We start from the raw sequence: 26,940 nt of genomic DNA, 5'->3' as shown, positions 1-26,940 counted from the left end.
AAGAGGTGAGAGGGTTCAGGCCCCACCGGCAACAGGGCAGCTTGAGCAAAGACATAGCTCCGTGAGCCGTGGGTGTAGCTCAGTTGGTAGAGGGCTTGCCTCGAGAGCATGAGGCCCTGGGTTCAATCCCCAGCACCACATCTACCAGGCATGGTTGTACACGTCTATAATCCCAGCACTTGGGAGATGAACGTAAGATCGGAGGTCAGCGTACTCCTCGGCTCCATAGAGGGTTCCCAGTCAGCCTGGGCTGTGTGAGCCGTTGACTCCAGACAGACAGTGTCCGCGGTCAGAACAGCTGTGTGCTGGCCGTGCGGGTGGGTAGAGGCTTGCCCACCATGCACGAAGCCCTGGGCTCTAACGCAGAAGCTGACCTTGGTGGTGCATGCCTGTTATCCCAGCACATGGGCGGGAGATGGTGGTGTGGGATCAGGAGTCCAGGCACCTCCATGGCCACATAGCTAGTTCAAGACCAGTTTGAGCTATGAGGGACACTTAGAAAACAGAAGGCAGCTGGAGAGTGGCAGCACACATCTTTAATCCCAGCTCCTGGGAGGCAGAGGCAGGCTAAGCTCTGTGAGTTCGAGGCCAGCCTGGTCTACAGAGCTAGTTTCAGGACAGCCAAGGCTACACAGAGAAACCCTGTCCCGAAAAACCAAAAGAAAAGAAGAAGGCATAGTGGCTTGCTGGGTGAGAGGAGCCTGGGTGCCCTGCTGGAGGACAGGGTCCAGGCCCAGGCTGTGTGTACCCCTCCAGGTGAAGGTCATGCGGTGCCTGGAGCACCCGAACGTGCTCAAGTTCATCGGTGTGCTGTACAAGGACAAGCGGCTGAACTTCATCACGGAGTACATTAAGGGTGGCACCCTGCGGGGCATCATCAAGAGCATGGTGAGCAGGGCTGGCGGCTGGGGATGGCGGCCCGGATGCTAGAGTGCTGGCCTGGCCTGCCTGAGGCCCCAGGTTCAGTCCCCAGTACTGCATCAACCCGGTACAGTGGCGCACTCTTTAATCCCAGCACTGGGGAAACAGGCAGTGGATCCCAATGAGTTCAGGCCAGCCTGGTCTACATAGCAAGTTCCATGCCAGCCAGGACTGCGTAGTGAGACCCTTTCTAAATACACACACACACACCAAAACCAAAACGGGAGGTTGAGAAGGAAGAGGTCAGGATGCCACTCTCCCTTGCATGGCCATGACCCCCAATAACCTGAGAACTCTCCACTTCGCTCTCCCTCTGAAAAGTCCCATCTCTTCCTACTCGAGACTGAGCCTTTAAGACGAGATCCAAACCTCGGCAGAGCCAGAGCCCCGTTCCCCCTCCACTGGTGCTGAGGGTGCCGGCGGCTTGTGGGACCTTCAGCTCTGACTCTGAACGTTGGTTCAGCTTGGTTTTAAAACTTGAAATAGGGGCTGGGGAGACCTGAGTTCAACCCGGAAGACCCTTTTAAAAGCCTAGCATGATGGCATACACTGTTATCCCATCACTAGACGGAGGGCCTCTGGGGATCACTGGCCGGCCAGCCTTCCCAGATCCATGAGCTCTGCCTTCAGTGAGACAGTCTCTCAAGAAGCTAAGGTAGAAGCCAGCAGGATGACTAGAGTGTAAAGGTGCCTGTTGCCAAGCCTGATGGGCTGAGTCCAATCTCCAGGACCCTCCTGTGGAAGGAGAGAGTCACCTCCCACACGTTGTCCTCAGTCACACACCACCAGGGCACGGACACACCCCTACATCTGTGCACACACGTAAATGAGCATAGTAGATAAAAATGTTTAGTTGTGGACGGAAATTAAGGAAGAAACCTGACATCTACCTCCTGCCCCCCCCCACAAACATGGACATACACATACCACACACACCAAAAACATGGACATACACATACCACACACACAAAAACATGGACATATACATACCACACAAAGCACGGATATACACATACACAAAACACAGATAACACACAAAAAAAGAAAGCAAAAATAAATGATATTTTAAAAAGACTATTCAGGAAGTTCAATAGGGAACTACGATGTGTCCTGTAACAGACTCGTGGGCCATGGTTTATCCTGTCTGTCCTGGAGTGCATAGACACCCAGCAGACACTGAGAGTGGCAGCCACATGGTTACTGCTCAGAATAGCTAGTCTGGGAACTTCAGGAGACCAGGCATGAACTCCTCATGTGTGAAATCAGTTCTGTTGAGAAAAGATGCCTTGGGGGCCTATAACCCTAGCCCCAAGGCTGAAGCAGGAAACTCAAAGGTCAAGGCCAGCCTGGGCTACATAGGACATCCTGTCTCAAACAAATCTGAACAAGGGCCCGTGAGACAGCTCATCAGGGAGAGGTGCTTGCCCCCCGCCTGTTGACGTGAGTTTGATCCCCGGGACCCAAATGGTGGAAGGAGAGAAGTCCCCCCGAGTTGTCCTCTGACGGACAAGCAAAGGAAAGGCTGCCTGGGAGCCGTGCACACACGGCTCTCTCTTATAGATATTTATGAGCCGGAGCTGTGGGTACAGGAACACCTTGGGAGCCTTCAGACTCTACCACACGTGTTCCCGGGACTCACTCAGCCGTCCCCACTCCTGTGGCCCCCCGGACTCCATCCCAGCCATTCTTCCCTGTCCCCAGGACAGCCAGTACCCGTGGAGTCAGAGGGTCAGCTTTGCCAAGGACATTGCATCAGGGATGGTAAGTGACCAGCCACTCTGCCATGAGGAGTGTGGGAGCAGAACCCACGGGGAAGCTCTGAGGTGACAGCGTGATGTAGGTGACTACCTGTGATCCCCTAGTGAAGACACGGGACAGCTCAGCAGGAGAGCAGGGGCCTGGAGTCCATCAGCTGATGAGACTTGGTGGGAGGCAAGGAGCGTCCAGAGGATCAGGGTTGAGCTGGGGAGTCTGTGGCCAAGCATCTGCTGACGGCCATGTTCCCGTTCCCTCAGGCCTACCTCCATTCGATGAACATCATCCACCGAGACCTCAACTCCCACAACTGTCTGGTCCGTGAGGTGAGCAGTGGGGGCTGGGCAGCAGGGGGAGCTGGAGAAAGAAGGGCTTCATGGAGCTAGAGCAAGAGCCCGGAGGACCTGGGGTGCAGTCCTGGCTCGGCCATTTACAACATGGCGCCTGCCCGCAGCCCTACCAGCAGCGCAGGCTTTAACAGATCGGTGAAGGGAAAACCCGAAGTGTAAAGTCCCGGCTTCCACTGCAGCCTGGACAGAGCCTCCTCTCCTAGAGGTAGCACAGGCTACCCAGGCAGCACAGACAGCTGCAGGTCAGTGTGTGGGCAGGCTTCGGGAAGAGGAGGCTCGGCAGGGCCGTTGCAGTCGGGGCAAAGGATGGAAGCAGTCAGCCGAGGGTCGTGTGTTCAATGTTGCTGTTTAAGGAATTCCCCGGATAGTATACAGAAAGTAGAGGCCTAGAGTCCTGTTCCCATAATAAAGTACCACGGTCAGCATCTGAACTGAAAGGCTAAGGTAGGAGGATCAAGTCCTGTGTCAGCTACAGAGCCACGTTAGGGCTAGCCTGGACAATTTAGCAAGACCCTGTCTCAAATTTAAAAGTGAAAGAAAAAAAAGTCCTGGAGGCTGGAGAGATGGCTCAGTGGTTAAGAGCACTGCTTGCTCTTCCAGAGGTCCTGAGTTCAATTCCCAGCACCACATGGTGACCCACAACCATCTCTAGTGGGATCTGATGTCCTCCTCTGACGTAAAGTTGTACATGCAGATAAAGTACTCGTATACATAAATAAATAAAATCTTTAAAAAAAAAAAAAAAAGTCCTGGAAGCACAGGTGAGTAAAGTATATGCTTAGAATCCCCCAGTGAGGGTCTGGGGTGTGACTCAGTGGTGGAGCACCTGCCTAGAATCCCCCAGTGAGGGGCTGGGGTGTGGCTCAGTGGTAGAGCCCCTGCCTAGAATCCCCGAGTGAGGGGCTGGGGTGTGGCTCAGTGGTAGAGCACCTGCCTAGAATCCCCCAGTGAGGGGCTGGGGTGTGGCTCAGTGGTAGAGCCCCTGCCTAGAATCCCCAGTGAGGGGCTGGGGTGTGACTCAGTGGTAGAGCACCTGCCTAGAATCCCCCAGTGAGGGGCTGGGGTGTGGCTCAGTGGTAGAGCCCCTGCCTAGAATCCCCCAGTGAGGGGCTGGGGTGTGACTCAGTGGTAGAGCACCTGCCTAGAATCCCCCAGTGAGGGGCAGCTGGCATGACTCAGCAATGGAGCCCTTGCCTAACATATACAAGGAACTGGGTTCAATTCCCAATACCACACACATTAAAAAAAAAGACAGTATTGCCCAATGCCTTCCAACCAGTCAATACAGAGTTATTATCCAATCAAACCAAGACTTTAGAGTCCCTGATTCTGGTGTTTTAGGTTCCTGGAATCCTCTAGCCCTGTCAGCCTGCCCAGGACCCGGCCCAGCGGACAGTAGGAATTGCTGGGGCTGTCCCAGCAAGATAGAGAACTCCTGGTTGTGGGGCATTCTAAGGGTCAGCCCCAAAACCCTGGGCATTGGTGCCATGTAAGTGAGCTGGAAAGTCCTCCATGGGTCCTGCTTGGTCCTGGTGTCTAGGTCGTTGGTGGCCTCATGCCATTTACAGCCTCAGGGTCAGCTACTCCATTTGAACAGTGGGAAACAGTCTGAAAAGGAAGAGAAGTCAGGGCACAGAGGACCAGGCCTACCCCAAAGGGAAAGACCCTCAGCTAGCCAGCTAGTGACACCCGACAGTCACCTGAAGAAAGCTTCAAGGACAGCATGTGGGTAAGGGACTGAACACACATTCCACACCCATTTTGATGTGGCCTGAGGGGAATGGTGCCTGCTGGGGCTCCATCGCCTCTGCTGAGATGCCAGGTGATAGGTTGGTCAAGGGGTTTTGATGATCTTCGTTCTAGAGATGGAATCTAGGACGTTGAGTATGCTAGGCAAGTAGTCGACCACCAAGTCACGCCGTCAGCCCCTCACTGGGGGATCCTAGGCAGGTGCTCCACCACTGAGCCACACCCCAGCCCCTCACTGGAGGATTCTAAGCAAGGACTCTACCACTGAGCCACACCCCAGCCCCTCACTGGGGGATTCTAGGCAGGGGCTCTACCACTGAACCACACCCCCAGCCCCTCACTGGGGGATTCTAGACAGGGGCTCTACCACCAAGTCACGCCATCAGCCCCTCACTGGGGGATTCTAGGTAGGTGCTCTACCACTGAACCACACCTCCCACTTCTCACTGGAAACTAGAAATTTCAGGCAGCTGTTTGCACTGGGACAGAGGGGGGTCCCCAGGGTGTCTGGGATGTATTCTCTGTGTCATCTGTGGATGATAGGAGATGCAGACAGGGTGAGGACCAGGTCTTACAAAAATTTCCAGAACAAGAACGTGGTGGTGGCCGACTTTGGGCTGGCTCGGCTCATGGTCGATGAGAAGACTCAGTCTGAAGACTTGCGCAGCCTCAAGAAGCCGGACCGCAAGAAGCGGTACACAGTGGTGGGCAACCCCTACTGGATGGCACCGGAGATGATCAACGGTGAGTGTTTGCTCTAGGACTCCCAGGAGGAGGGGCGACAGCTACCTCCCACCCTGGCCTCTCCTCCCCTTGGCTTCCCCTGGGTCCCAAATTCACTTGTGTTCCTTCCCTCCAACTGGACTGGGGCCAACTTCTCCCTGGGGGCTTTCTGGACCTGTGACCACCTCCCTCTGCCTCATCTTTACATTGCTGCCCACGTTAGTGTTGGGTGGGTGTTTGGGGTGGTTTTCACAGTGTGTGGCTCAACATTGTCAGGTGACCCATCTAGTAGACCGTTTTTCTTTCTTTCATTTTATTATTTTTGAGGCGAGGTCTCACTCTGCAGCCCTGACTGTCCTGGGATTCATGCACCATCACACCTGACCATTTTTTAGACCAGGTCTCGTTTAACACAGGTTAGCCTCGAACTCACTTTGTAGCCAAGGATGACCTTGCATTCCTGATCTTCCTGCCTCTTCCTCCAGTGTTGGGATTATAGGAATGAGCCACCATGCTCAGTTTATGGGGTGCTGGGTAGGATCCAGGGCTTCATATGTGCTGGATAAGCACTCTGCCCAAAGTGCTGGGATTATAGGTAAGCACCACCTGCTTGTCTGGCTTTCCTCTTGTTTGATGTTGTTTTGGGTGTTGTTGGTTTTTGTTTTGTTTTATTTTTGAGCTAGGCCCTCTCTGTTATGTAGTCCTGACTGACCTAGAACTCACTCTGTAGACCAGGCTGGCCTCAAATTCACAGAGATCTGCCTGCCTCTGCCTCCCGAGTGCTGGGATTAAAGCTGTGCACCACCATCCCCTCCAGGCTTTGTCTTTTTTTTTTTTTTCAAGTGTTTATGGGGCTGGGAGTGGGGCTCAGTTGATAGAGTGCTTGTCTATCCTGGGTTCCATCCCCAGCATCGCATAACTCAGGTGTGGTGGCACATATCTATAATCCTAGCACTTGAGTGATGGGAGCAGAAAGATTGCTCTGAGTTCCAGGCCATTTTGGGCTACATAGTGAGTCTAGTCTAGCCTGCACTAGAGTGAGGCCCTATCTCGAAACACCAAAAGAACTAACATATGCTGGTGAGCATCTTCTATCCTAGCACTTGGGAGGCAGAGGCAGGTGGATCTCTTGAGTTTAAGGCCAGCCTTCCTGATCATGGGGAGTTCCAGTCCAGCTAGGGCTGAAGAGTGAAACCCTGTCTAAAAACAAAACAAGTACCAGGCAGTGGTGGTGCACATCTTTAATCCCAGCACTCGGGAGGCAGAGGCAGGCGGATCTCTGTGAGTTCGAGGCCAGCCTGGGCTACCAAGTGAGTTCCAGGAAAGGCACAAAGCTACACAGAGAAACCCTGTCTCGAAAAACAAAATAAAATAAAAATAAAAACAAAGCGAACAGGCTGTGGTGGCTCAGTGGTTAAGAGCACTGGTTGCTCTGCAGAGGACCCAAGTTCGGTTCCCAGCACATACACGGCGGCTCCTAACCCTCTGTGACAACAGTTCCAGGGAATCCCATGACTTCTGACCTCCACAGGCACCGGGCACACGTGTAGTACACATGCACACGTGTAGACAAAACATTCATACACATAAAAATAAATCTAAAAATTTTAAAGAGAAAAGAAAACGGGTATTTGAGATAGCATTTAGGCCCCAGGCAGAACCAGGAGTGTCTCATCCCACGACACTAACATCCACACATCCTCAAAACTTCTTTCCCTGATTTCTTCTTCAATTGCTCCGATGCTGAGCCCCACTCTCCGCCTGCACCCCGCTCCTCTCCAAGACCCTTTCCCAATGAAACTCCATCCATATGCACCAGAGATTGGAGACGTCTTTATGATGTGGCCAGAGTCACGAAGCAGGTGTTCATTCTCCAGACAGGCTTAGAACTGCTTCTCCCTCTGAGGTCCCAGCATTCTGTCAGACCCGGTGGAGCTGGGGGGCCCTTGATTTTCTTTTGGTTTGGGTTTGATTTTTGTTGTTTTGAGGCAGGGTCTCATACAGCTCAGGCTGGCTTCATGCGCCACCATGCCCTGCTTATGCCTCGCTTGGGATGGAACCCAGGGCTTCATGCTACTCAAGCAGTCCGCCAACTGAGTCACATCCCCTGGTGCCTTGGTGCTCTTAGAACTCAGTAGAATGTGATTTTCCTGCCTGTCTGTTACCATTCCTTGTCCTACCTCCCCTACTGACACTTGGTCTCTGTTCAGGCCGTAGCTATGACGAGAAGGTGGACGTGTTTTCCTTTGGAATCGTCCTATGTGAGGTAGGTCACGTGAGCAGCCATGGTGTCCAAACCCAATGGCTCCTCTCCACTCTCCAATCCTCTCAAGTTCCAGCCTGGATGTCCACAGGGGCCTCCAGCCTGGGGAACATGGATCCCCAAAGCTAGAGCACGGCATCAATGGGGTACGGTGCTTAGCCACTGGCCATCCCTACTGAACTGTCCTTAGTAGGCTCCCAAAACCCCCAGTCTCAGGAGCCTCCCACTAACCAGGGGCTTTGTGCTGGACAGATTATTGGGCGTGTGAATGCAGACCCTGATTATCTGCCCCGAACTATGGACTTTGGCCTCAATGTGCGGGGTTTCTTGGACCGCTACTGTCCACCAAATTGTCCCCCAAGTTTCTTCCCCATCACTGTGCGCTGCTGTGACCTGGATCCTGAGAAAAGGTGAGTGTGGGGAGGGGAAGGGGGGTACTCAGCCTGAAGCAGCCTTGGGGTGGGGTGGGTCTTCAGGAGAGCCAGACTCGCCATCCACTGGTTCCCACTGTCACCCACCCCAGGCCTTCTTTTGTAAAGCTGGAACAATGGCTGGAAACGCTTCGCATGCACTTGGCTGGTCACCTGCCACTGGGCCCACAGCTGGAACAACTGGAGCGGGGCTTCTGGGAGACCTACCGGCGGGGCGAGAGCTCCCTGCCTGCCCACCCCGAGGTCCCTGACTGAGCCTAGTTGACCCTGGCATCCTCATCCCCGCCTCTGGAGAATACACCCTCACCAGATTCTTCAGCAGGAGGCGGCCTAGGCATGGAGCCCTCATCGGGGCAGTGGTGCCCAGACCCCTACCCCTGACCCAGGCCCTGATTTGCCTTCTCCCCTCATGCGGGGTGCCCCTAGCCTCTCTCTGCCTCTGGCCCCCAAGTCACCAGGCTGCACGCACACACACGTGGTCGGTCACATTGCCCTGCCTTAGCTCCCATTCTGTGGGGCCGCCCCCTCACTTGTCTTTGCATGAGCTGGAGGGTCAGGGACGCTGGACCCATTCCATGCATCGCCTGCAGCCTCCGCACATGGTATCTGCCGGCAGCTCTTCCCCAGCGAGGCTGGGCTAGAAGGCAGCTTTAGAAGGGAGCCCCTGTGATGGCTGGGCATGGAGAGTATTTACAAGGGGGAGGCTATGTTCCCAGGATCCCCGGGAGGAATCTAGGTAGCAGCAGGTATTGACAGTGATCTAAACCCCAAAGCAGAGAGAGGTCTGGTCCCATGTGCCCACTGGCCAGGCAGTGGCCCTCGCTCTTGCTTGGGGTTCATCTCATTTCTTGATCAAAGCCACTTTAGTGAGAAGCAGGTACTAGTCCTCAGGATGAGCAGGGATCCCTGGAAAAAGAAGGGCAGATGATGCCTGGGATCTGGCTGACAGGAAGGGCCCAGCCCACACAGCAGCGGCTGGCGGGCAGAGGGCGTGAGGCAGCCATCCACCAGCACCGCAGCGCCGCCCCCCAGTTCATCTCAGCACCCCTCGGGCCTCTGCCCACGGGCTGGAGCAGCCCCGCTCCCTCCTTGGGTGCCTCTGCCCTCTGAGTTCTTTCTGTGTGATCTATTTTTTAAGAAGAGTTGGTGTTATTTTTTCATAACGGCTGTAGCAGCCGCTGCTGGGAGTTTAGGGGGATTGTTTTGTTTTTTGTTTTGTTAGTTTGGGGGGTGGGGTGGGAGGGCCATCGCCTCACTTCGCCTCAGTTGATCACCTAGGACGAATTAAAACTGTGAAGCTTCCTCGGTGCACTTTGAACATGGAAGAGAATCTGAGCGGACCCCAGTGAGACCAAGACGGAAGGAGGCAAGACAGACTTGCCTCTGCCCAGTGACCGGGACAGGAACGAATCCAAACTCAGAACAATAAAATCGATTCTGTGCTCCCCGTGCAGGGCTCGCATCCTCATGTGTGTCTGGGGCTCTGAGGGAGCAATCAAGAAAAGATGAGGGTTCAGAAGCCTAATGTGGGGCGGGGTGGGGAGACGGCTCCCCAGTTAAGAGCACATACTGCTCTCACAGTCTACGGAGTTCAGTCCCTAGGACCCGCATCAGTTGGCTCACAGGCTTCATGGAGTCTGCCGCCCCCTTCTGGTCTCTGCAGGCACTGCACTTGTGAGCACATATATACACACAGACAAAAATAAATCTTGGGGGCTGGGTCGATGTTTTGGCAATTAAGAGTAGTTATTGCCCTTGCAGAGGACCCAGATTCAATTCCCAGCACCTATGTGGTGGCTCACAACATCTGTAACTCCAGTTCTGTGTCATTCAACATCCTCTTCTAGTCTCTGCAGGTACCACACATGCATACATATAGGTAAAACATTTGTTTTTCTTTTCAAGACAGGGTTTCTCTGTGTACGCTGGCTGTCCTGGGACTCACTCTGTAGACCAGGCTGACCTGGAATTCAGATCCATCTGCTTCTGCCTTCCAAGTGCTGGGATTAAAGGCATGTACCAGCACTGCCCAAAATAATAATAATAATTTTAAAAGCCTGCTGGTGAGACCAAATGAAGAGGTTTCAGGCAGAGGGTGGGAGAGCACTGAAGGGCTGCCCATCAAATATGGCCCAGAGATGATGGTCTAGCCAGTGATCATGCAAGCTTTTCAGAAGCTGGGTTGGACCTGGGTGCACTGCTACAAACCCATGATGCCAGTACTTGAGAGCTGAGGTAGGAGAGTTGCCATTAATTCAAGGCCAACTTCAAATAAGAGAGTGAACCCGTCTGAAAAAATCGGGAGGAGGAAAAATGGGGTGTAGCTCGGTTGGTAGAGTGCCTAGCATGCAGAAAGCCCTGGGTTCGGTCCCTAGAACCTAATAAACCATGCTAATGTATTCCTGTAGTCCTAGTGCTTGAGACAGGAACTGGGCATCACTGCCTTCCATATCAAACTCAGCCACAGGAGCAAACAGGACCGAGACCCTTGGGCTTGAGTCCAGTCAGCCCCATGATTGCTCTCTGTGAACGAGACTGCTCGGGTCATTTCCTACTAACAACTTGCTTTGTGTAAGCTAAAAGTAAGGAGGGAGGGAAGGAATGATCAGCCCAAGCTCTCCTCATAGGTTTCTAAGCATTGGGTACCATAAATGCCTCATCTCAAGCAGCCACAGATGATAAGGGGCCGAGCTCAGATCTGTGCTCCTGCTTGCATTGGCAGAGCCCCAGTGGTTCAAGTTCAGAGACCACTTCACAACCTCACCTTGGAAAGCCTTCTTGTCTTAGCACTCCCTCCCATCCAGCCAGTGACAACAGAAAGCTCTTAGGCCAAGGTGGATGCTGGAGAAAGGAGAGGACAAACTTCCCGTTTTCCAGGAATTACTTGGATTGCTTAACAAACAGCAAGCATTGGCCTCGTGCTCAGCACTTTACAACACACAGCCCAGCATGTTAGCTCTCTTCAGAGATTTGAGCACAAGACGCTTCCTGCTCAGGAGTCTAAGGATATACACTGGCCTTCAGGGTTGGTCGGTTTGTTCGATTTTAAGATGGGGCACTTGAGCTGGGCGGCGGCAGTGGTGGCAGCACACCCTTTAATCCTAGCTCTTTGGAAGCAGAGCCAGGTGGATCTTTTGTGAGTTTGAGGCCAGCCTGGTCTACAGAGCGAGATCCAGGACAGGCACCAAAACTACACAGAGAAACACTGACTCGAAAAACCAAAACAAACAAAAAAAGAAAAGGACAGAGACATATGTAGCTCACAGCCTAGAAGTCGGGATCCTCCTGCCTCAGCTACCTGGGTGCTGAGATTACTGGTGGGTACCACCATGCCCACAAGCATCTTCGAGATTCTGGACACCAGCCATACTGAGAACACCTCCTCACTCCTAGGTGTTCTGGTTCCATTATCCTGAGGGATTCATGATTGATATAACTTGGTACAAGGAATAGGATTGGATTATTTGTTGATTATTTGAGTGAATCAATAATGGGTAACTTGAATGGGTGAGATGATTCAGTGGTAAAGGGACTTGCTGCCACGCCTGAATGTAATCAGGCTTTTCTTCAGGCTGCCAGCTCACAAAAACAACATGGAGACTTACATTAATTATGAAAGATCAGACTTAGCTTAAGCTAGTTTCTAACTAGGTCTTACAACTTAAAGGAAGCCATCTCTATTAATTTACTCCCTGCCTCGTGGCTTTATTACCTCATCTCCGTCCTGCACCCATCCCAGTTTGCTCTCTGTCTCCTGATGTCTCTGCCTTCTTCCCAGCATCCTCTCTGCCCAGAAATCCTATCTATTGGCCGTTCAGCTTTTTATTAAACCAATCAGAGTGACACATCTTCACAGTGGACAAAAAGATCATCCCACAACACCTGGGGACCCAAGTTTGGTTCCTGAGTCACACATGGTAGAAGTTTCCTCCTGTAAACTGTCCTCTAACCTCCATAGGCATGGTGTGACAAATGTGTGCCCCTCCCAATAATAAGTAAAAGGGATTATTTTTGAAATTTATAAAAGTGCCTAGAGAGGCATGCCTTTTATCCCATCACTCCAGAAACAGAGGTAGGTGGATCTCCGAGTTTGAAGCCAGACTGGTCTACATAGCAAATTCCAGGCCACCTAGGGCTACATAGTAAAACACTATCTCAAAAAAAAAAAAGTTTTTCTTTTGAAGATTTTTTTGTTGTTGTTAAATTTGTATGTGTTTTGCCTGCCTGTATGTCTGTTAGTGCCTGCAGTGCCCTTGGAAGCCAAAAGAGGGCATCAGATCCCCTGCAGCTGGAGTTACAGATGGAGGTAAGCTGCTATGTGGGTACTAGGAATGGAATGGAACCTGAGTCTTCTTTTTATTTTAATTTATTTGTTTAAACTTTATTTTATGTGCATTGGTGTAAAGGTGTCAGATCCCCTGGAACTGGAATTACAGACAGTTGTAAGCTGCCGTGTGGGTGCTGGGAATTGAACCCAGGTCCTCTGGAGGAGCAGCCAGTGCTCTTAACCTCTGGGCTCTCTCTCTCCAGCCAGGGTCTTCTAGAAGAGCAAGTGCTCTGAACTGGAGTTACAGATGGTTACAAGGCACCATGTGGATGCTGGGGTTTGAACCTGGGTCCTCTGAAAGAATAACCAGTGCTCTTTTTGTTATTTGTTATTTTTGTTATTTTGTTTGTTTGTTTGTTTTGTTTTGTTGAGACAGGGTCTTTCTACATAGCCCTGATTGAATTGGAACTCACTATGTAGACCAAGCTGGCCTCAAACTAGGAGATCCACCAGCCTCTGCCTCTCAAGTGCTAGGGCTAAAAGGATGCACCCTCACCTCCCGGCACAACCAGTGCTCTTAATAGCTGAGCCATCTCTCCAGGCCTAAAATTTAAAAAAAAAATTAAGAGAAACTTAAAAATTCCATCTTAGAATTGTGATACAGTGGGCGGTGGTGGCGCACACCTTTAATCCTAGCACTTGGGAGGCAGAGCCAGGCAGATCTCTGTGAGTTCGAGGCCAGCCTGGTCCACAGAGCGAGATCCAGGACAGGCACCAAAACTACATAGAGAAACCTTGTCTCAAAAAAACAAATAATAATAATAATAATAATAATAATAATAATAAATATGATACAGCATAATGATAAACAACATTCGTAGCAAGCAGAAGCTCTGGCTTCAATCCCCAGCAGCAAAAAGAAAAAGTTTAACAGAAGAACACAGGTGAGCAGAACCATCCGGTCTCAGCTACTCCTGAGGCTGAGGTCATGGCCAGTGGGGAATTTAGTGAGACAAACAGATGTCTAGGGATGTGACTCAATAGTGCCTGGAATCCCTCAGTGGGGAAATGGGTGTGACTTAGCAGTACAGTGCTAGCCTAAGCAGGTATGTGAGCTTCCGTTTGCAGTACTTCCGGCACAGAAGAATGCCAGATACAATACAACATGCAGCTAAATGTCAGATAAAGAATTTTTTTTTAGGTTAGTGTAGTCCAGGCAATGGAAGCCACAAACTTCTCAGCTCAAAGTAGAGGTGTCCTTCCATCATGAAATCTCCTTAGCTACTCAAGACAGGATCTTTCTGTGGAGCTCAAGATCCTCCTGCCTCAGCCTCTTTTTGTTTGTTTGTTTGTTTGTTTGTTTGTTTTCTCCTGAAACAGGGTCTCACTACATAGCCCTGGCTGGACACAGATCCTCCTGTCTCTGCCTCCTGCCACACCCCCCTGCCTCTGTGCTGTGGAACAACCCTTTTCTACACTATGACTATGTGTTACTCTCATTGGTTAATAAAAAGCTGACTGGCCAGTAGATGAATAAGATAATGTTAGGCAGGAGAGCCAAACTGAGAATGATGGGATAAAGAAGGACAGAGTCAGAGGAGCTGCCAGCCAGATGCAGAGGGGGCAGATGACTGTGCCATGCTAATAAAGGTACCACCACGTGGCAGAGCGTAAATAAGGAATATGGGTTAACTTAAAATGTAAGAGCTAGTTAATAATAAGCCTGAGCTATTGGCTGAGCAGTTACAATTAGTATAGGCCTCAGAGTGGTTATTTGGGAGCATGCAGTCAGGACAGGAAAACTCCACCTACACCTCTGCCTGTTGGAAGCGCTGATAACAGACATGGCCTACCATGCCCAGCAAATTAGTAGAAGCCATAAGCACTAGGGCCTTGTGGAAGGTAATTAAGTCTGGGAGGCATCACCCTTGAAATTAAAGAAGGGTCCGTGACACTAGACCAGTTCCTGAGAGAATGGTTGTTCTAGGGGACCTTGGAACCCACTGGGTCCCTCTTCCAGTGTGGCCACCTTGCAGGTGCTCCTGATTTTCGACACCATGTATTATCAGATCGTCACCAGAGCTGAGCCATGATGGGCCCAACACCCGAAGTTCTATAATTATGAGCTAAATAAATCTTGTACTTACTAAGCATTCAACCTCAGGTATTTTGAACACACTAAGATATGTAGCAAGAACCAGAACACAGGCTGGAGAGATGGCTCGGTGGTTAAGAGCACTTGCTGCTCTTGCAGAGGACATAGGTTTAATTCCCAGCACCTACATGGTAGTTTACAACCATCTGCAACTCCATTTCCAGGGAATTGGGTACCTTTCTCTGACCTCCTCAGGCACTGCATCCAGGTGATGCACATACCAGGTGTCTTAGTTAGGGTTTCTATTGCTGTGAAGAGACACCATGACTACAATTCTTATAAAGAGAACATTTAATTGGAGTGGCTTACAGTTTCAGAGGTTCGGTCCATTATCATCATGATGGGGAGCATGGCAACATGCAGGCAGACATGGTGCTGGAGCTGAGAGTCCTACATCTTGAAGGGAACAGGAGGTCAATTGACTGTCACACTGAGGGAGGCTTGAGCAAAAGAGACCTCAAAGCCCACACCCATAGTGACACACTTCCTCCAACAATGCCACACCTCCTAATAATGCCACTCCCTTTGGGGACCATTTGCTTTCAAACCACCACAACAGGCATGCAGCTAATACCCTTATGCACATAATAAAATAATTTTTTTTAAATAAGAACATTCTGTAGTAGCTCCAAGAGAATGATGGAAATTAAATTCGTTAATCTCTCTCTCTCTCTCTCTCAAGCAGGTACTCTCCAAGCCCTTGACAAGGAGTTCCTAGGCCGGCAGGTGCTCTATAGTTTGAACCATGCCCTCAGCTCCTCTTTGAGGGATTCTAGGCAGGGACTCTACCACTGAGCCACATCCCAGCCCCTCACTGGAGTATTGTTGGTTTTTTTTTCTTACTCTCTGTCTCTTTTGGGGGGCCCACCACCCAGCTCCCAAATAAATCACACACGGAGGCTTATTCTTTTTTTTTTTTTTTTTTTTTTTTTTTTGGTTTTTCGAGACAGGGTTTCTCTGTGTAGCTTTGCGCCTTTCCTGGAACTCGCTTTGGAGACCAGGCTGGCCTCGAACTCACAGAGATCTGCCTGCCTCTGCCTCCCAAGTGCTGGGATTAAAGGCGTCCGCCGCCGCCGCCGCCGCCGCCGCCGCCACCACCACCACCACCCAGCTTGGCTTATTCTTAATTATAAAGGTCCAGCCTTAGCTTGGCTTGTTTCTTGCCAGCTTTCTTTAACTTAAATTATCCTGTCTACCTTTTGCTTTCCCCTTTCTCTGTCTCTGTATACATTTCATTATTTCTTACTCCGTAGCTTGCTGTATAGCTGGATGGCTAGCCGCTGATGTCCTCCTCCTCTGGCTCCTTCCTTCTTCCTCTCCTCCCCGCCTATCCTTTTCCTGCCTTGCTATTGGCCAGTTCAGCTCTTTATTAGACCACCAGATGTGTTAGACACAGTAACACAGCTTCACAGAATTAACTATAACATAAACAAAAGTAACACCTTAAAATAATATTCTACAACACTGAGGGACTCTAGGCAGGTGCTCTACCATTGAGCTACATCCCAACTCTTGCTCTTTTGTTTATTTGTTTGTTTGTTTGTTTGTTTTTTGGTTTGTTGTTGTTTTGAGATAGAGTCTCACTGTGTAGCACAGAGTGACCTCAAACTTTCAATCCTCTTGCCTCAGCCTCCCCAGGAGCTGGGACTCTAGACATGCAACCCCATATCCAACTTAGAATACTCTTCTAAACACCACATGTCTGTGCTGTGGTTTCCTGGTTTCTTAGAAAACCGCATCTGCTCTCTCCTACTCTCCCCTCCCCAACCCTGGGCTGTCCACAGTTACAGGACTCACTGACCCTCATCAAGCAGAGCCACGCTTCCCCTGGCATCCAGAGAGGGCACAACATCCCAGCTTGGAACAGGTCACCAGTGTCCAGGAGAGCTCTCCAGAGCAGTGACTCCTCAGAAGGCCAGGTAGGAAGAACACGTTCAGCTAAGGAGTTTGAAGCCCATCAGTGAAACATACATAATGAGATTGTCTTACAAAAGAGAGGGAGGAGCCAGGCATGGTAGCACATACCTTTAATCCTAGCACATACCTCAGGAGGCAGAGGTAGGATCTCTGTGAGTTCGAGGCCAGCCTGTTCTACAGAGCAATTTTTAGGACAGGCTCCAAAGCTACACAGAGAAAGAAATCTTGTTAAAAAAAAAAAAAAAAAAACCAGAGTGGGGGAGGAGGGAGGGAGGGAGGGAGGGAGGGAGGGGGAAAGATGAGAGAGAGGAAGAGGAAGAAGGAAATAACAAAAAAATTGCCTGGCATAGAAGCAGAGGCCAGTAATCCCAGCACTTAGGAGATAGAGGCAGGGTATCAAGAGTTCAAGACCAGCTGGGCTACATGGTATCCTGCTCAAAATTAAAAAATGAAAAAGAAGTGCTCGAGAGAGAGAGAGAGGAGAGGAGAGAGAGAGGAGAGAGAGAGAGAAGTTAATGGCAAGTATACTGAGGGCCAGGGAGATGGGTCTCAGTGGATAAAGACGCTTGCAGTAAAAAGCCTGGAGACCTGAGTTCGATCCCTGGGACCCACATGGTAGAAGGAGAGCACCAACTCTCTCGGGTTGTTTCTCTAACTTTCACATGTGCCCTGTAAAACCTGTGTGTATATACACATAATAAACAAGTTAGTTAGCCGGGCGTTGGTGGCGCATGCCTTTATCCAGCACTCGGGGCAGAGGCAGGGATCTCTGTGAGTTCGAGGCCAGTCTGGGCTACCAAGTGAGCTCCAGGAAAGGCACAAAGCTACACAGAGAAACCCTGTCTCGAAAAACAAAACTAACTAACTAACTAAATAAATAAATAAATAAATAAACAAGTTAGTTAATTAGATATAATTTTTGTTTTGTTTTTCGAAACTGGTTTTTCTGTGTAACAGCCCTGACTGTCCTGGAACTCAGTCTGTAGACCAGGCTGGCCTCGAACTCACAGAGATCCACCTGCCTATGCCTCCCCAGTGCTGGGATTAAAGGCGTGCGCCACCACCGCCTGGTTCAATAGATACAATTTTTTTAATGTCCAGGTCAGGCCAGGTATGGTGGTGCAGGCCTGTGACCTCAGCACCCGTGAGGTTGAAGCAGCAGGTCAAGAGTTGAAGGCCGCTCTTCCACAGGAGGCCTGCACGCCGCCGATTGTGCCGCTGCCACGTCTCTAGTGATCACTGAGAAGTTCCAGCACATTTTGCGAGTACTCAACACCAACATCGATGGGCGGCAGAAAATAGCCTTTGCCATCACTGCCATTAAGGGTGTGGGGCAGAGATATGCTCACGTGGTGTTGAGGAAAGCAGACATTGACCTCACCGAGAGGGCTGGAGAACTCACGGAGGACGAGGTGGAACATGTGATCACCAACATGCAGAATCCACGACAGTGCAAGATCCCAGACTGGTTCTTGAACAGACGGAAGGACGGGAAGTACAGCCAGGTTCTGGCCAATGGTCTAGACAACAAGCTGCATGAGGACCTGGAGCGTCTGAAGATTAGAGCCCACAGGCGGCTGCGCCACTTTTGGGGCCTTCGTGTCCGAGGTCAGCACACCAAGACCACTGGCTGCCAGGGCCGCTCTGTGGGTGTTTCCAAGAAGAAATGAGTCCCTGGGCCTTTACTGTTAATAAATAGTTTATATGCCTGGGGGCGGGGGGGGGGGGTTGAAGGCCCACCCTGTCAAAAAAAAAAAAAAAAAAAGACAGAACAAGTCAGGAAGTCCTGTCAATCAAAGTGCTGTTGCTCCTCCTCAATGGACACCGCCCTCTAGGTGGATAAATAGGCTGGGCCTAATACAGCGTCCTGAGCTCCCATAGGGTGTGCCCTTCAGGAGGGCTGGCCCACTCCGACAGCAGCTCTGGGTTCTAAGGAATCTAGGCCACCATATCCTTCCACCTTGACCTCCATCGGGAACCTGTGAGGGCTGGGAAAGGGCAGGGCTGGAATGCAGGTCCTGTGACCTGAGTTAGCCGCCGGCACTCTTCCCTCTCTAAAGAAATGTGGGAACCACCAGCCACAAATGGCCACTGGAATCGTGACTTGTGCGTGTATGTGCACGCAGGTTTACACGTATCCATGTCAGAAGTCAGCCTCAGGTGTCCTTCCTTAGGGACTGTCCTCCCTTGTTGTTTTTAAGAGTTATTTTGTTTTTTTCACTTACTGTGTGTAGGTTATGTGCATGTGAGTGCAGGTGCATAGAGAAGCCAGAAGAGGGAGCTAGAGTTACAGGTTTGTTCTGAATCACCCAATTGGAGTTCTCTGTATGAGCAGGAAGTGCTCATAACTACTGGGCCATCTCTCTAGTCCCCATTTACCTTGTGTTTTGAGACCAGATCTCTCACTGTCCTGGGGCTCACGAAGTAGGTTAGCCAAGGCCCTTGGATCCACCTGTCTTTGTCTCTCCAGGTGCTGAGATTACAGCATATGCCCCAAAACTCTACCTTTTATAAGGGTTCTGGGAACTGAACTCAGGTCCTCATGCTTTCAAGACAAACAGTTTACAGACTTGTCAACCTCAGCCCCGAGCATCTGTGATTAACACGAAATTCTAAAAAGTTTAATACAGTTGAAAATCTATCCCAAGCCACTTATGGGGGCACACACCTTTAAACACTCTGGAGGCAGAGGCAGGCAGAGCTCTGAATTGTAAGCCAGCTTTGTTTACATAGTGAGCTCTAAGCCAGTCAGAGTTACATGGTAAGACTATGCCTCAAAGAAAGAAAGAAAGGAAGGAAGGAAGGAAGGAAGGAGGAAGGAAGGAAGGAAGGAAGAAAGGAAAGAAAAGAAAAGATGAGGAAAAAAGAAAAGAAAGTTGCTGCGCAGTAGTGGTGGTGCACACCTTTAATCCCAGCACTCGGGAGGCAGAGGCAGGAGGATCTCTGAGTTCGAGGCCAGCCTGGTCTACAGAGTGAGTTCCAGAACAGCCAGGGCTGCATGGAGAAGCCGTCTTGGGGAAAAGAAAGGAAGAAAGAAAGGAAGGAAGGAAGGAAGGAAGGAAGGAAGGAAGGAAGGAAGGAAGGAAGGAAGGGAGAGAGAGAGAAAGAAAAAGAAAGAGAGAGAGAGAGAAAGAAAGAAAGCAGAGTAAGTTTAAGGTGAAAGAGTAAATCCTGGATTGAATGCACTAATGGTTCCTCACACAAGGCACCAAAAGGTGTAGATTTAATGCATTCTTAATTAACTCTGTGTCACCAATAATGTGTCAACGTCTCGTTAAGGAAAGAAGTCAAAGCCCTTCCCCTTGGTGTCCTTTAACCAAGAACAAGTCCAGATTTGACTTCCCTGCTTCACTCTCCCTTGTCCGTCTGTCTGTCTGTCTGTGTCTGAATCTGTGCCTGCCTTCAGGCTGTCCTGTGGGTCTGTCCCTGTCTGTCTGTCTGTCTGTGTCTGAATCTGTGCCTGCCTTCAGGCTGTCCTGTGGGTCTGTCCCTGTCTGTCTGTCTGTCTGTCTGTCTGTGTCTGAATCTGTGCCTGCTTTCAGGCTGTCCTGTGAGTCTGTCCCTGTCTGTCTGTCTGTGTCTGAATCTGTGCCTGTTTTCAGGCTGTCCTGTGAGTCTGTCCCTGTCTGTCTGTCTGTGTCTGAATCTGTGCCTGCCTTCAGGCTGTCCTGTGGGTCTGTCCCTGTCTGTCTGTCTGTCTGTCTGTCTGTGTCTGAATCTGTGCCTGCCTTCAGGCTGTCCTGTGAGTCTGTCCCTGTGTGTTCTGGAAAGAAAATGGGGTGGGGTAGGGGGGTAATGTGTTTCAAGAACGAGGTTTCTCTGTTGCCCTGGCTGTCCTGGAACTCATGTAGATCTACCTGCCTTTGCCTCCTAAGGGCTGGGACTAAAGGCGTATACCACCACAGCCTGGGGGGAGGGGAGAACAGCAAAAAAATTTTTTTTAAATGTTTGGGTTTTTTTGTTTTGTTTTGTTGAGACAGGGTTTCTCTGTGTAGCTTTGTGCCTTTCCTGGAACTCGCTTAGGAGACCAGGCTGGCCTCGAACTCACAGAAATCCTCCTGCTTCTGCCTCCCGAGTGCTGGGATTAAAGGCGTGTGCCACCACACCCGGCAAAAGGTTTTTAAACAGTGTTAAATATTGAAGCCCTCAGGAGATTGAGGCCATACATAGTATATTCCAGGGTAGCCAGGACTGCATAAGAGTTTGACTTTGTCTCAAAAAGAAAGCAAGATGTTTTAATTACATTTTCTTTACTTCTTTTTATTTTAATTTTTTGGTTTTTCGAGACAGGGTTTCTCTGTGTAGTTTTGGTTCCTTTTCTGGATCTTGCTCTGTAGCCCGCCTTGAACTCACAGAGGTCCACCTGGCTCTGCCTCCCAGTGCTGGGATTAAAGGCGTGCCACCACTGCCCGCTTTTTCTTTATTTCTTTACGGGGGCGGGTAGTGTTGCAGGAGCCAGAGTTCACGTGTGGTAATCAAAGGACAAATTGTGGCAGTCGGGTCTCTCCTCCCACCAGGCGGGTTCCAGGGATCAAACTCAAGTTGTCAGGTTTGGTGGACCTTTAATGTTTGGGGGACTTCTGGGGGTGGGTTTTGTTGTTTTGGGGTGTTGTTTGTTTGTTACAGCTGGTATGTGTCATCAGAACTCTAACATCTGGCACATGGGTGGTTCCCTTGGCCCACACCCTCACAGAATCACCTGAGGGTGGAGCCTGGACCTAATACTGTCTCTGGGGTGCCCATCATGGCACACAGTGGCCCAGTAACCCCAGGAAGGCCAAAGGCCAGCCACATCGGGTTGTGCACACCTGTCATTCCAGAACTGGGGAGACTTCTGAAGCCAGCCTGAGCTACTGACAGATTTCAAGGTTAGACCGGACAACTTAGTGAGATTGCCATCCAGGTCTCAGTGATCTCCCTGCCTCTGCCTCCCAAGCGCTGGGATCAAAGGTGTGTGCCATCACACCTGGCTTGTTTTTTAAAATAAGGTCTCATATAGTCCATGCCAGCCTCCAACTCACTATGTAATCAGGAAGATCTTGAACTTCTGATCCTCCTAATTCTACTTTCTACCTTAGGAGTATGGGGGTTACTGGCAAGAACTAGATTCTTTTGGTGCATTTGTTTTGTTTTTGAGACAGGGTTTCTCTGTGTAGCCCTGGCCATCCTGGAACTTACTCTGTAGACCAGGCTGGCCTCAAACTCACAGAGATCCAACTGCCTCTGCTTCCCAAGTGCTGGGATTAAAGGCATACACCACCATGACAGTCCAGCTGTCTTGAAGATAAAATAAGTCATATTTCAGATTATTTTAGGTAACAAATTAATAGCATTATACCAACAAAATGCCAACATTTTAGTATTGGAAAGATCACGAAGGGCTAGTAAGAGACTCAGCAGGTAAAGATACTTGCTGCCAAGCCTGAAGACCAGAGCCTGATCCCTGGGACATAGTGGAAAGAAAAAACCAACTCCCCCCAAGTTGTCCTTTGCATGCTGGAGTACTCTGTCTCTCTCTGTCTCTCTCTGTGTGTGTGTGTCTCTCTCTCACACACACACACACAAATGTAACTTTAAAAAACATCAGGAATTCTAAAAAGTAATATCATAATGACAGTTGCTGCCATTTTACAAGGAGCTGAGAAACTGAACTGGCTGAGGTCGCCTAGCTGGTGTGGTCACGCCGTGCTCAATGACAAGGATGCATCCTGAGAAACAAGTCATCAGTTAATGTCATCATCATACAAAGAGCATGGAGAGCACTCACACACGCTGAGTGGTGAGTGTTGGTCACTCTCCTGACGCAATCGAGAGACTCGGTCAACAAGGTGTATGAGATTGCTGTTGGCCCAACACCAAGGCTTGTTTCGTGGGGGAACAAGCCTTGGTGTTCAGACAAAATGGGCTGGAGAACCGTCCCAGTGGGTAAGAACATTTGTTGCCCAGTCAGGAGGACCCATGTTCAAATCTCTTGCATCCAGATTTAAAAAAAAAACCAGGCATGTCAGAGCGTGCCTGTAACCCTAGCAGTGGGGGCTGAGGGACAGCAGAGACAGATCTCTGGGACTTGGTGACAGCCCAGCTCCAGTTTAAGTAAAAGAGCCTGCCTCAAAAGAATGGAGAATGGAGAGTGAAGAATGGAGAGTGATAGAGCAGGACAGATGCCCAAAGTCCTTGTCTGACCTCTGCTATGCCCCTTCCCCCCACACACCCACACTCAAATCTTATTTTTTTTTTAAAGATTTTATTTATTTATTATGTATACAGAAGAGGGCGCAGATCTCATTACAGATGGTGTGAGCCACCATGTCGGTGCTGGAATTGAACTCAGGACCTCTGGAAGAGCAGTCAGTGCTCTTAACCTCTGAGCCATCTCTCCAGCCCTTATTAAAACTTTTAAAAACACTGAATAAGGGGGCTGGAAAGATGCTTGAGCAGTTAGCATCACTGGCTGCTCTTCCAGAGGACCCCATGAAGGTTCACAACCATCTATCTGTATCTCCAGTCCTGGGGGATCTGAAGCCCTCTTCTGGCCTCTGGGGGCACTGCACACACATGATGCACAGATGTACGTGCAGGCAAAATACCCACACACATAAAAAAATGGATCAAGTTAACAAGAATATTGGTTATGGTGAGGAGTTACTCAATGGAGTAAGATTGACCCAAAGGCAACTACATCGCTAAAAAGCGGATCCCTCCCCAGCATGGCTTTCTTTTGGGCCACCAACCAGCTCTCACATCATGACATGGGGACTTATTAGTTATGAATGCTCGGCCTTATCTTATGCTCCTTTCTCGCCAGCTCTTATAACTTAACCTGTTTTTCTTCATCTCCGTTTTGCCTCCAAGATTTTTACCTTTCTTTCCTTCTGTATGTTCTACTCTGTGTCTAGCTGGCTGGTGTCTGCCTGGCTGGCTGGCCTCAGGTCTCTCTCTCTCTCTCTCCCTCATTCTCTCCTCTCGTTCTCTTCCCCTTTCTCTGGAGCCCAGATTCCAACTCCTACTTATTCTCTCTGCCCGCCAGCCCTGCCTATCCCTCTACTGACTAGCTATTGGTCATTCCGTTTTTTTACTTGACCAATCAGGTGCCTTGGGCAGAAAAGGTAAACCAGCAACACATCTCTACCATAATTAAACAGACACAGCATCTTTGCCTAGTTGAGCAAATGCAGCATAAACAAATGTAACACATCTTTGCCTAGTTAAAGTAATATTCTGCAACATAAACAATGTAATGAGTCTTTACATAGTTAAAGTAATATTCCACAATATGGATGTCTCACAAAAACTGCATCCTGAGCCAGGCGGTGGTGGCGCACACCTTTAATCCCAGCACTTGGGAGGCAGAGCCAGGCAGATCTCTGTGAGTTCGAGGCCAGCCTGGTCTCCAGAGTGAGTTCCAGGAAAGGCATAAAGCTACACAGAGAAACCCTGTTTAAAAAAAAAAAAAAAAAAAAAAAAAAACCTGCATCCCTGGAACCCTGGAGCTCCCTGCAAAACACATAAGCGCCTTGCCTGGTTTGGAGTCTTCTCTCCCCAGCAACTGTGGCTGCTGTTATAACTGAACATAGCATTGGGAATGGGGCTTGCAAAGCTTCTAAGTTTTGTGAGCTTCCTAGGAATCTTCGTGGACTTCCTTCCCCTCCCTCTCTCCTCAGTTCTGATAGTAACTGTTGTGTAACTCATTTGTGAGTTACTATGTACCCTACAGTAGTTTGTTACACTCTTTCCTTTGAGCCCGGTCTCACACAGCCCAGGCTGGTCTTCAACTTGTGATCCTCCTCCTTCACCTCCTGAGTGCTGGGGCACAGGCTTACCCAGGGTTCCCAACATGCAGGTAAGCACGCCACATCCCAACTTTGGACAGCACTTTCAGAAAAGGGTTTTGAAACACAGTGGATTCACATACATCGGCATTTCCACGAGCACGATGCATGAGTTTGGTTACCACAGGAACAGCATCCTCAGGTGATAGGAGTTTTTCTGGCTCCATTCTAAGCCTATGGCACGATCGAGAATTAAGCTACATGGTTCAAGGTGAACAGACACATCACTATACATCGAATGATTAGAGTAACTTTATCAGACAAGCAAATTAAACTTGAGGGACAGCGAGATGACTCAGGAAATGAAGGCATCTTCCACCAAGCCTGATGGATGACCTGAGTTCCATCTCTGGAATCCACATGAGAAGGCAGGTATGGTGGCATGCGTCTGTAATCCCAGCACTGCAGTGGTGAGGTGGGAGGCCAGCTGCCTGGAGACCACTGAACAACAGAAAAACAAGAAGACTCCTGCCTCAGTCATGTGAAAAGATGACTGACTCCTGAGAGCTGCCCTCTGACTTCCATACATGTCCTGTGTACACACTGTCATACAGGAACAAGTGAGTACACACACACACACACACACACACACACACACACACACACGTACATATGTACATACCAGTACATTTTTAAAAATTACATTGATTTCTTTTTAATTAAAAAAAATAAGCCAGGCACTGGTGGTGTGCACCTTTAATTGTAGCACTCGAGAGACAGAGGCAGTGGATCTCTGTAAGTTGAGCCAGCCTGGTCTACAGAGTGAGATCCAGGACAGCCAGAGCTACCCAGAGAAACCCTGTCTCAAAAAACAAAACAAACAAAACAAACAAAAAAAAAAAAAAAAAAACAAGGACCAATAAGATGGCTCAGCAGGTAAAGGTACTTGCCACCAAGCCTGACCTCAGTTCAATCCCCAGGGTCCACACCATAAGGAGGAGAAAACCGAGTTCTGAAAATTGTCCTCTGACCACACACGCATTCTGGCATGTATATAATTCCCCTCACACATAGTAAGTACATAAATGTGATAGATAGATAGATAGATAGATAGATAGATAGATAGATAGATAGATAGATAGATAGATAGATAGATAGATAGATAGATAGCCAGGTGTGGTAGTTCTTGTCGGACTTTCTTGGACCTCCAGCCTAAAAATAATAACACAGAGACTTATTATTAATTATGAAAGTTTGGCCTTAGCTTAGGCTTTTTCCCAACTAGCTCTTATAAGTTAAATTAACCCGTTTTTATTAATCTATGTTCTGCCATGTGGCTCGGTTACCTCTCCTCTGTACAGTATGTCTAGCTTGTTCCTCCTCTCACTGGCATCTGCTCTTCCCAGAGTTCTCTCTATCCCTGGAAACCCTGCCTATTCTCTCCTGCCTAGCTATTGGCCATTTGGCTCTTTACTAAACCAATCAGAAGGCACTGTAGGCAAAGACACATCTTTACAGTGTTAACAAATATTCCACAACAGTAGTGCATGCTTGTAATCCCAGCACTCAGGATCAAAATGTGGCAGTGAATGCTTTTAATCCCAGCACTCGGGAGGCAGAGGCCAGGGGATCTCTGTGAATTCGAGGTCTGGTCTACAGAGTAAGTTCCAGGACATCCAGGGCTACACAGAGAAACCCTGTCTCAAAAAACAACAAAAACCGGCGGTGATGGTGCATGCCTTTAATCCCAGCACCCAGGAGGCAGAGGCAGGTGGATCTCTGTGATTTCGAGGCCAGCCTGATCTACAGAGCTAGTCCAGGACAGGCTCCAAAGCTACAGAGAAACCCTGTCTCGAAACACCCCCCCCCAAAAAAAAAAAAAGTCAAGGTCATCCTCAGCTACATAGGGAGTTCTAGCCCAGTCTGGGTTGCAGCCCTATCTCAAAACAAACAATAACAAACAAGCAGAAAACATAATAATAAAGGTTGAAGATGTAGCTGGCAGGGGGAGGGAAGGGTTGCTCCCCTATGTGTAAGGTCCTTGGTTCGATACCCAGTATTGAAGGGAAATAAAAACTGTAGGGGCAGGTAAGACGGCTCACTGTATAAAGGGACTCGAGTTGGATCCCAGGGACCCGAATGGAGGAAGGAGAAAATCCACTCCTGCAAGGTGTCCTACTCATAGGCAGAGGAACATCTGCATTACCCTCCACTGCCCTACCCCCAAACGATAAGCAAATATATGCAAAAAATTAAATACACGCCGCTTTCAGAATTATTATTTTATTTACCTCGGTTTGTTAATGTTAGCATTTAGGCATCTGCACTGGCCTACCTTTAGGGTCCTGACAGGGTCCATCCTCAGCGGCAGCCACTAAGAATTCACAGCCCTCTGCGAATTCGCTGTTTGCTTATAAAAGGTGGGTCTTGCCCACCTCCCATCTTTCTCTTCCTTCACTCTTGTCCCCAGGGACCAGTCTCTGCCCCTTCTCTTCCCTTCCTTCAATAAACCTCCCATGTGGGCCCTGTTGTATATTGTGACTCCTTCCCTCCATTTTTAAACTGTAACAGTTAAGATAAAGCGACCCTGTGTAGCCCAGGTTAGCCTCAAACCTTAGGCAACTGCCTTTCAAGCATCCT

General features: G+C 49.5%; 2 protein-coding genes and 1 non-coding gene across 5 annotated transcripts in view; all 3 read left to right on the top strand.

Annotated features, from left to right (window-relative positions):
• The window catches only part of Limk1 (LIM domain kinase 1), a 31,797-nt gene extending 22,152 nt beyond the window's left edge, over positions 1-9,645 (top strand). For 2 of the 3 annotated variants that reach the window (XM_028870103.2, XM_037198301.1), the window contains 7 exons: positions 757-888; positions 2,623-2,682; positions 2,937-3,002; positions 5,363-5,519; positions 7,709-7,764; positions 8,014-8,171; positions 8,285-9,645. In XM_028870103.2, coding sequence (XP_028725936.1) covers positions 757-888; positions 2,623-2,682; positions 2,937-3,002; positions 5,363-5,519; positions 7,709-7,764; positions 8,014-8,171; positions 8,285-8,447 — 792 coding nt within the window. In that variant the 3' untranslated portion in view covers positions 8,448-9,645. The remainder of the gene's footprint in view (positions 1-756; positions 889-2,622; positions 2,683-2,936; positions 3,003-5,362; positions 5,520-7,708; positions 7,765-8,013; positions 8,172-8,284) is intronic. The other variant, XM_028870104.2, reaches the window with a different exon arrangement.
• Positions 69-140, top strand: Trnas-cga. Its single transcript has one exon. It is a non-coding gene; the product is annotated as a tRNA-Ser (tRNA).
• Positions 9,646-13,320: 3,675 nt separating the features above from the next.
• Positions 13,321-18,245, top strand: LOC114693702 (40S ribosomal protein S18-like). The gene is made up of 2 exons (XM_037198520.1): positions 13,321-13,403; positions 17,688-18,245. Exons 1-2 carry the CDS (start codon positions 13,321-13,323, stop codon positions 18,199-18,201), a joined length of 597 nt encoding a protein of 198 aa, XP_037054415.1. The 3' UTR covers positions 18,202-18,245.
• Positions 18,246-26,940: the final 8,695 nt, after the last annotated feature.

Source organism: Peromyscus leucopus, chromosome 23, assembly GCF_004664715.2.
Source record: "Peromyscus leucopus breed LL Stock chromosome 23, UCI_PerLeu_2.1, whole genome shotgun sequence".
Taxonomy (NCBI): domain Eukaryota; kingdom Metazoa; phylum Chordata; class Mammalia; order Rodentia; family Cricetidae; genus Peromyscus; species Peromyscus leucopus.
This window is presented reverse-complemented; position numbering and strand designations above follow the sequence as displayed.

What these genes read in the sequence shown, in the direction of transcription:
- LOC114693702 (XM_037198520.1), top strand. Translation starts at nt 13,321, where the DNA reads ATGATAAACAACATTCGTAGCAAGCAGAAGCTCTGGCTTCAATCCCCA. An exon ending in AGTTTAACAGAAGAACACAG is followed by an intron (nt 13,404 to 17,687) that starts GTGAGCAGAACC and finishes GTGAGGTTGAAG; the next exon opens with CAGCAGGTCAAGAGTTGAAG.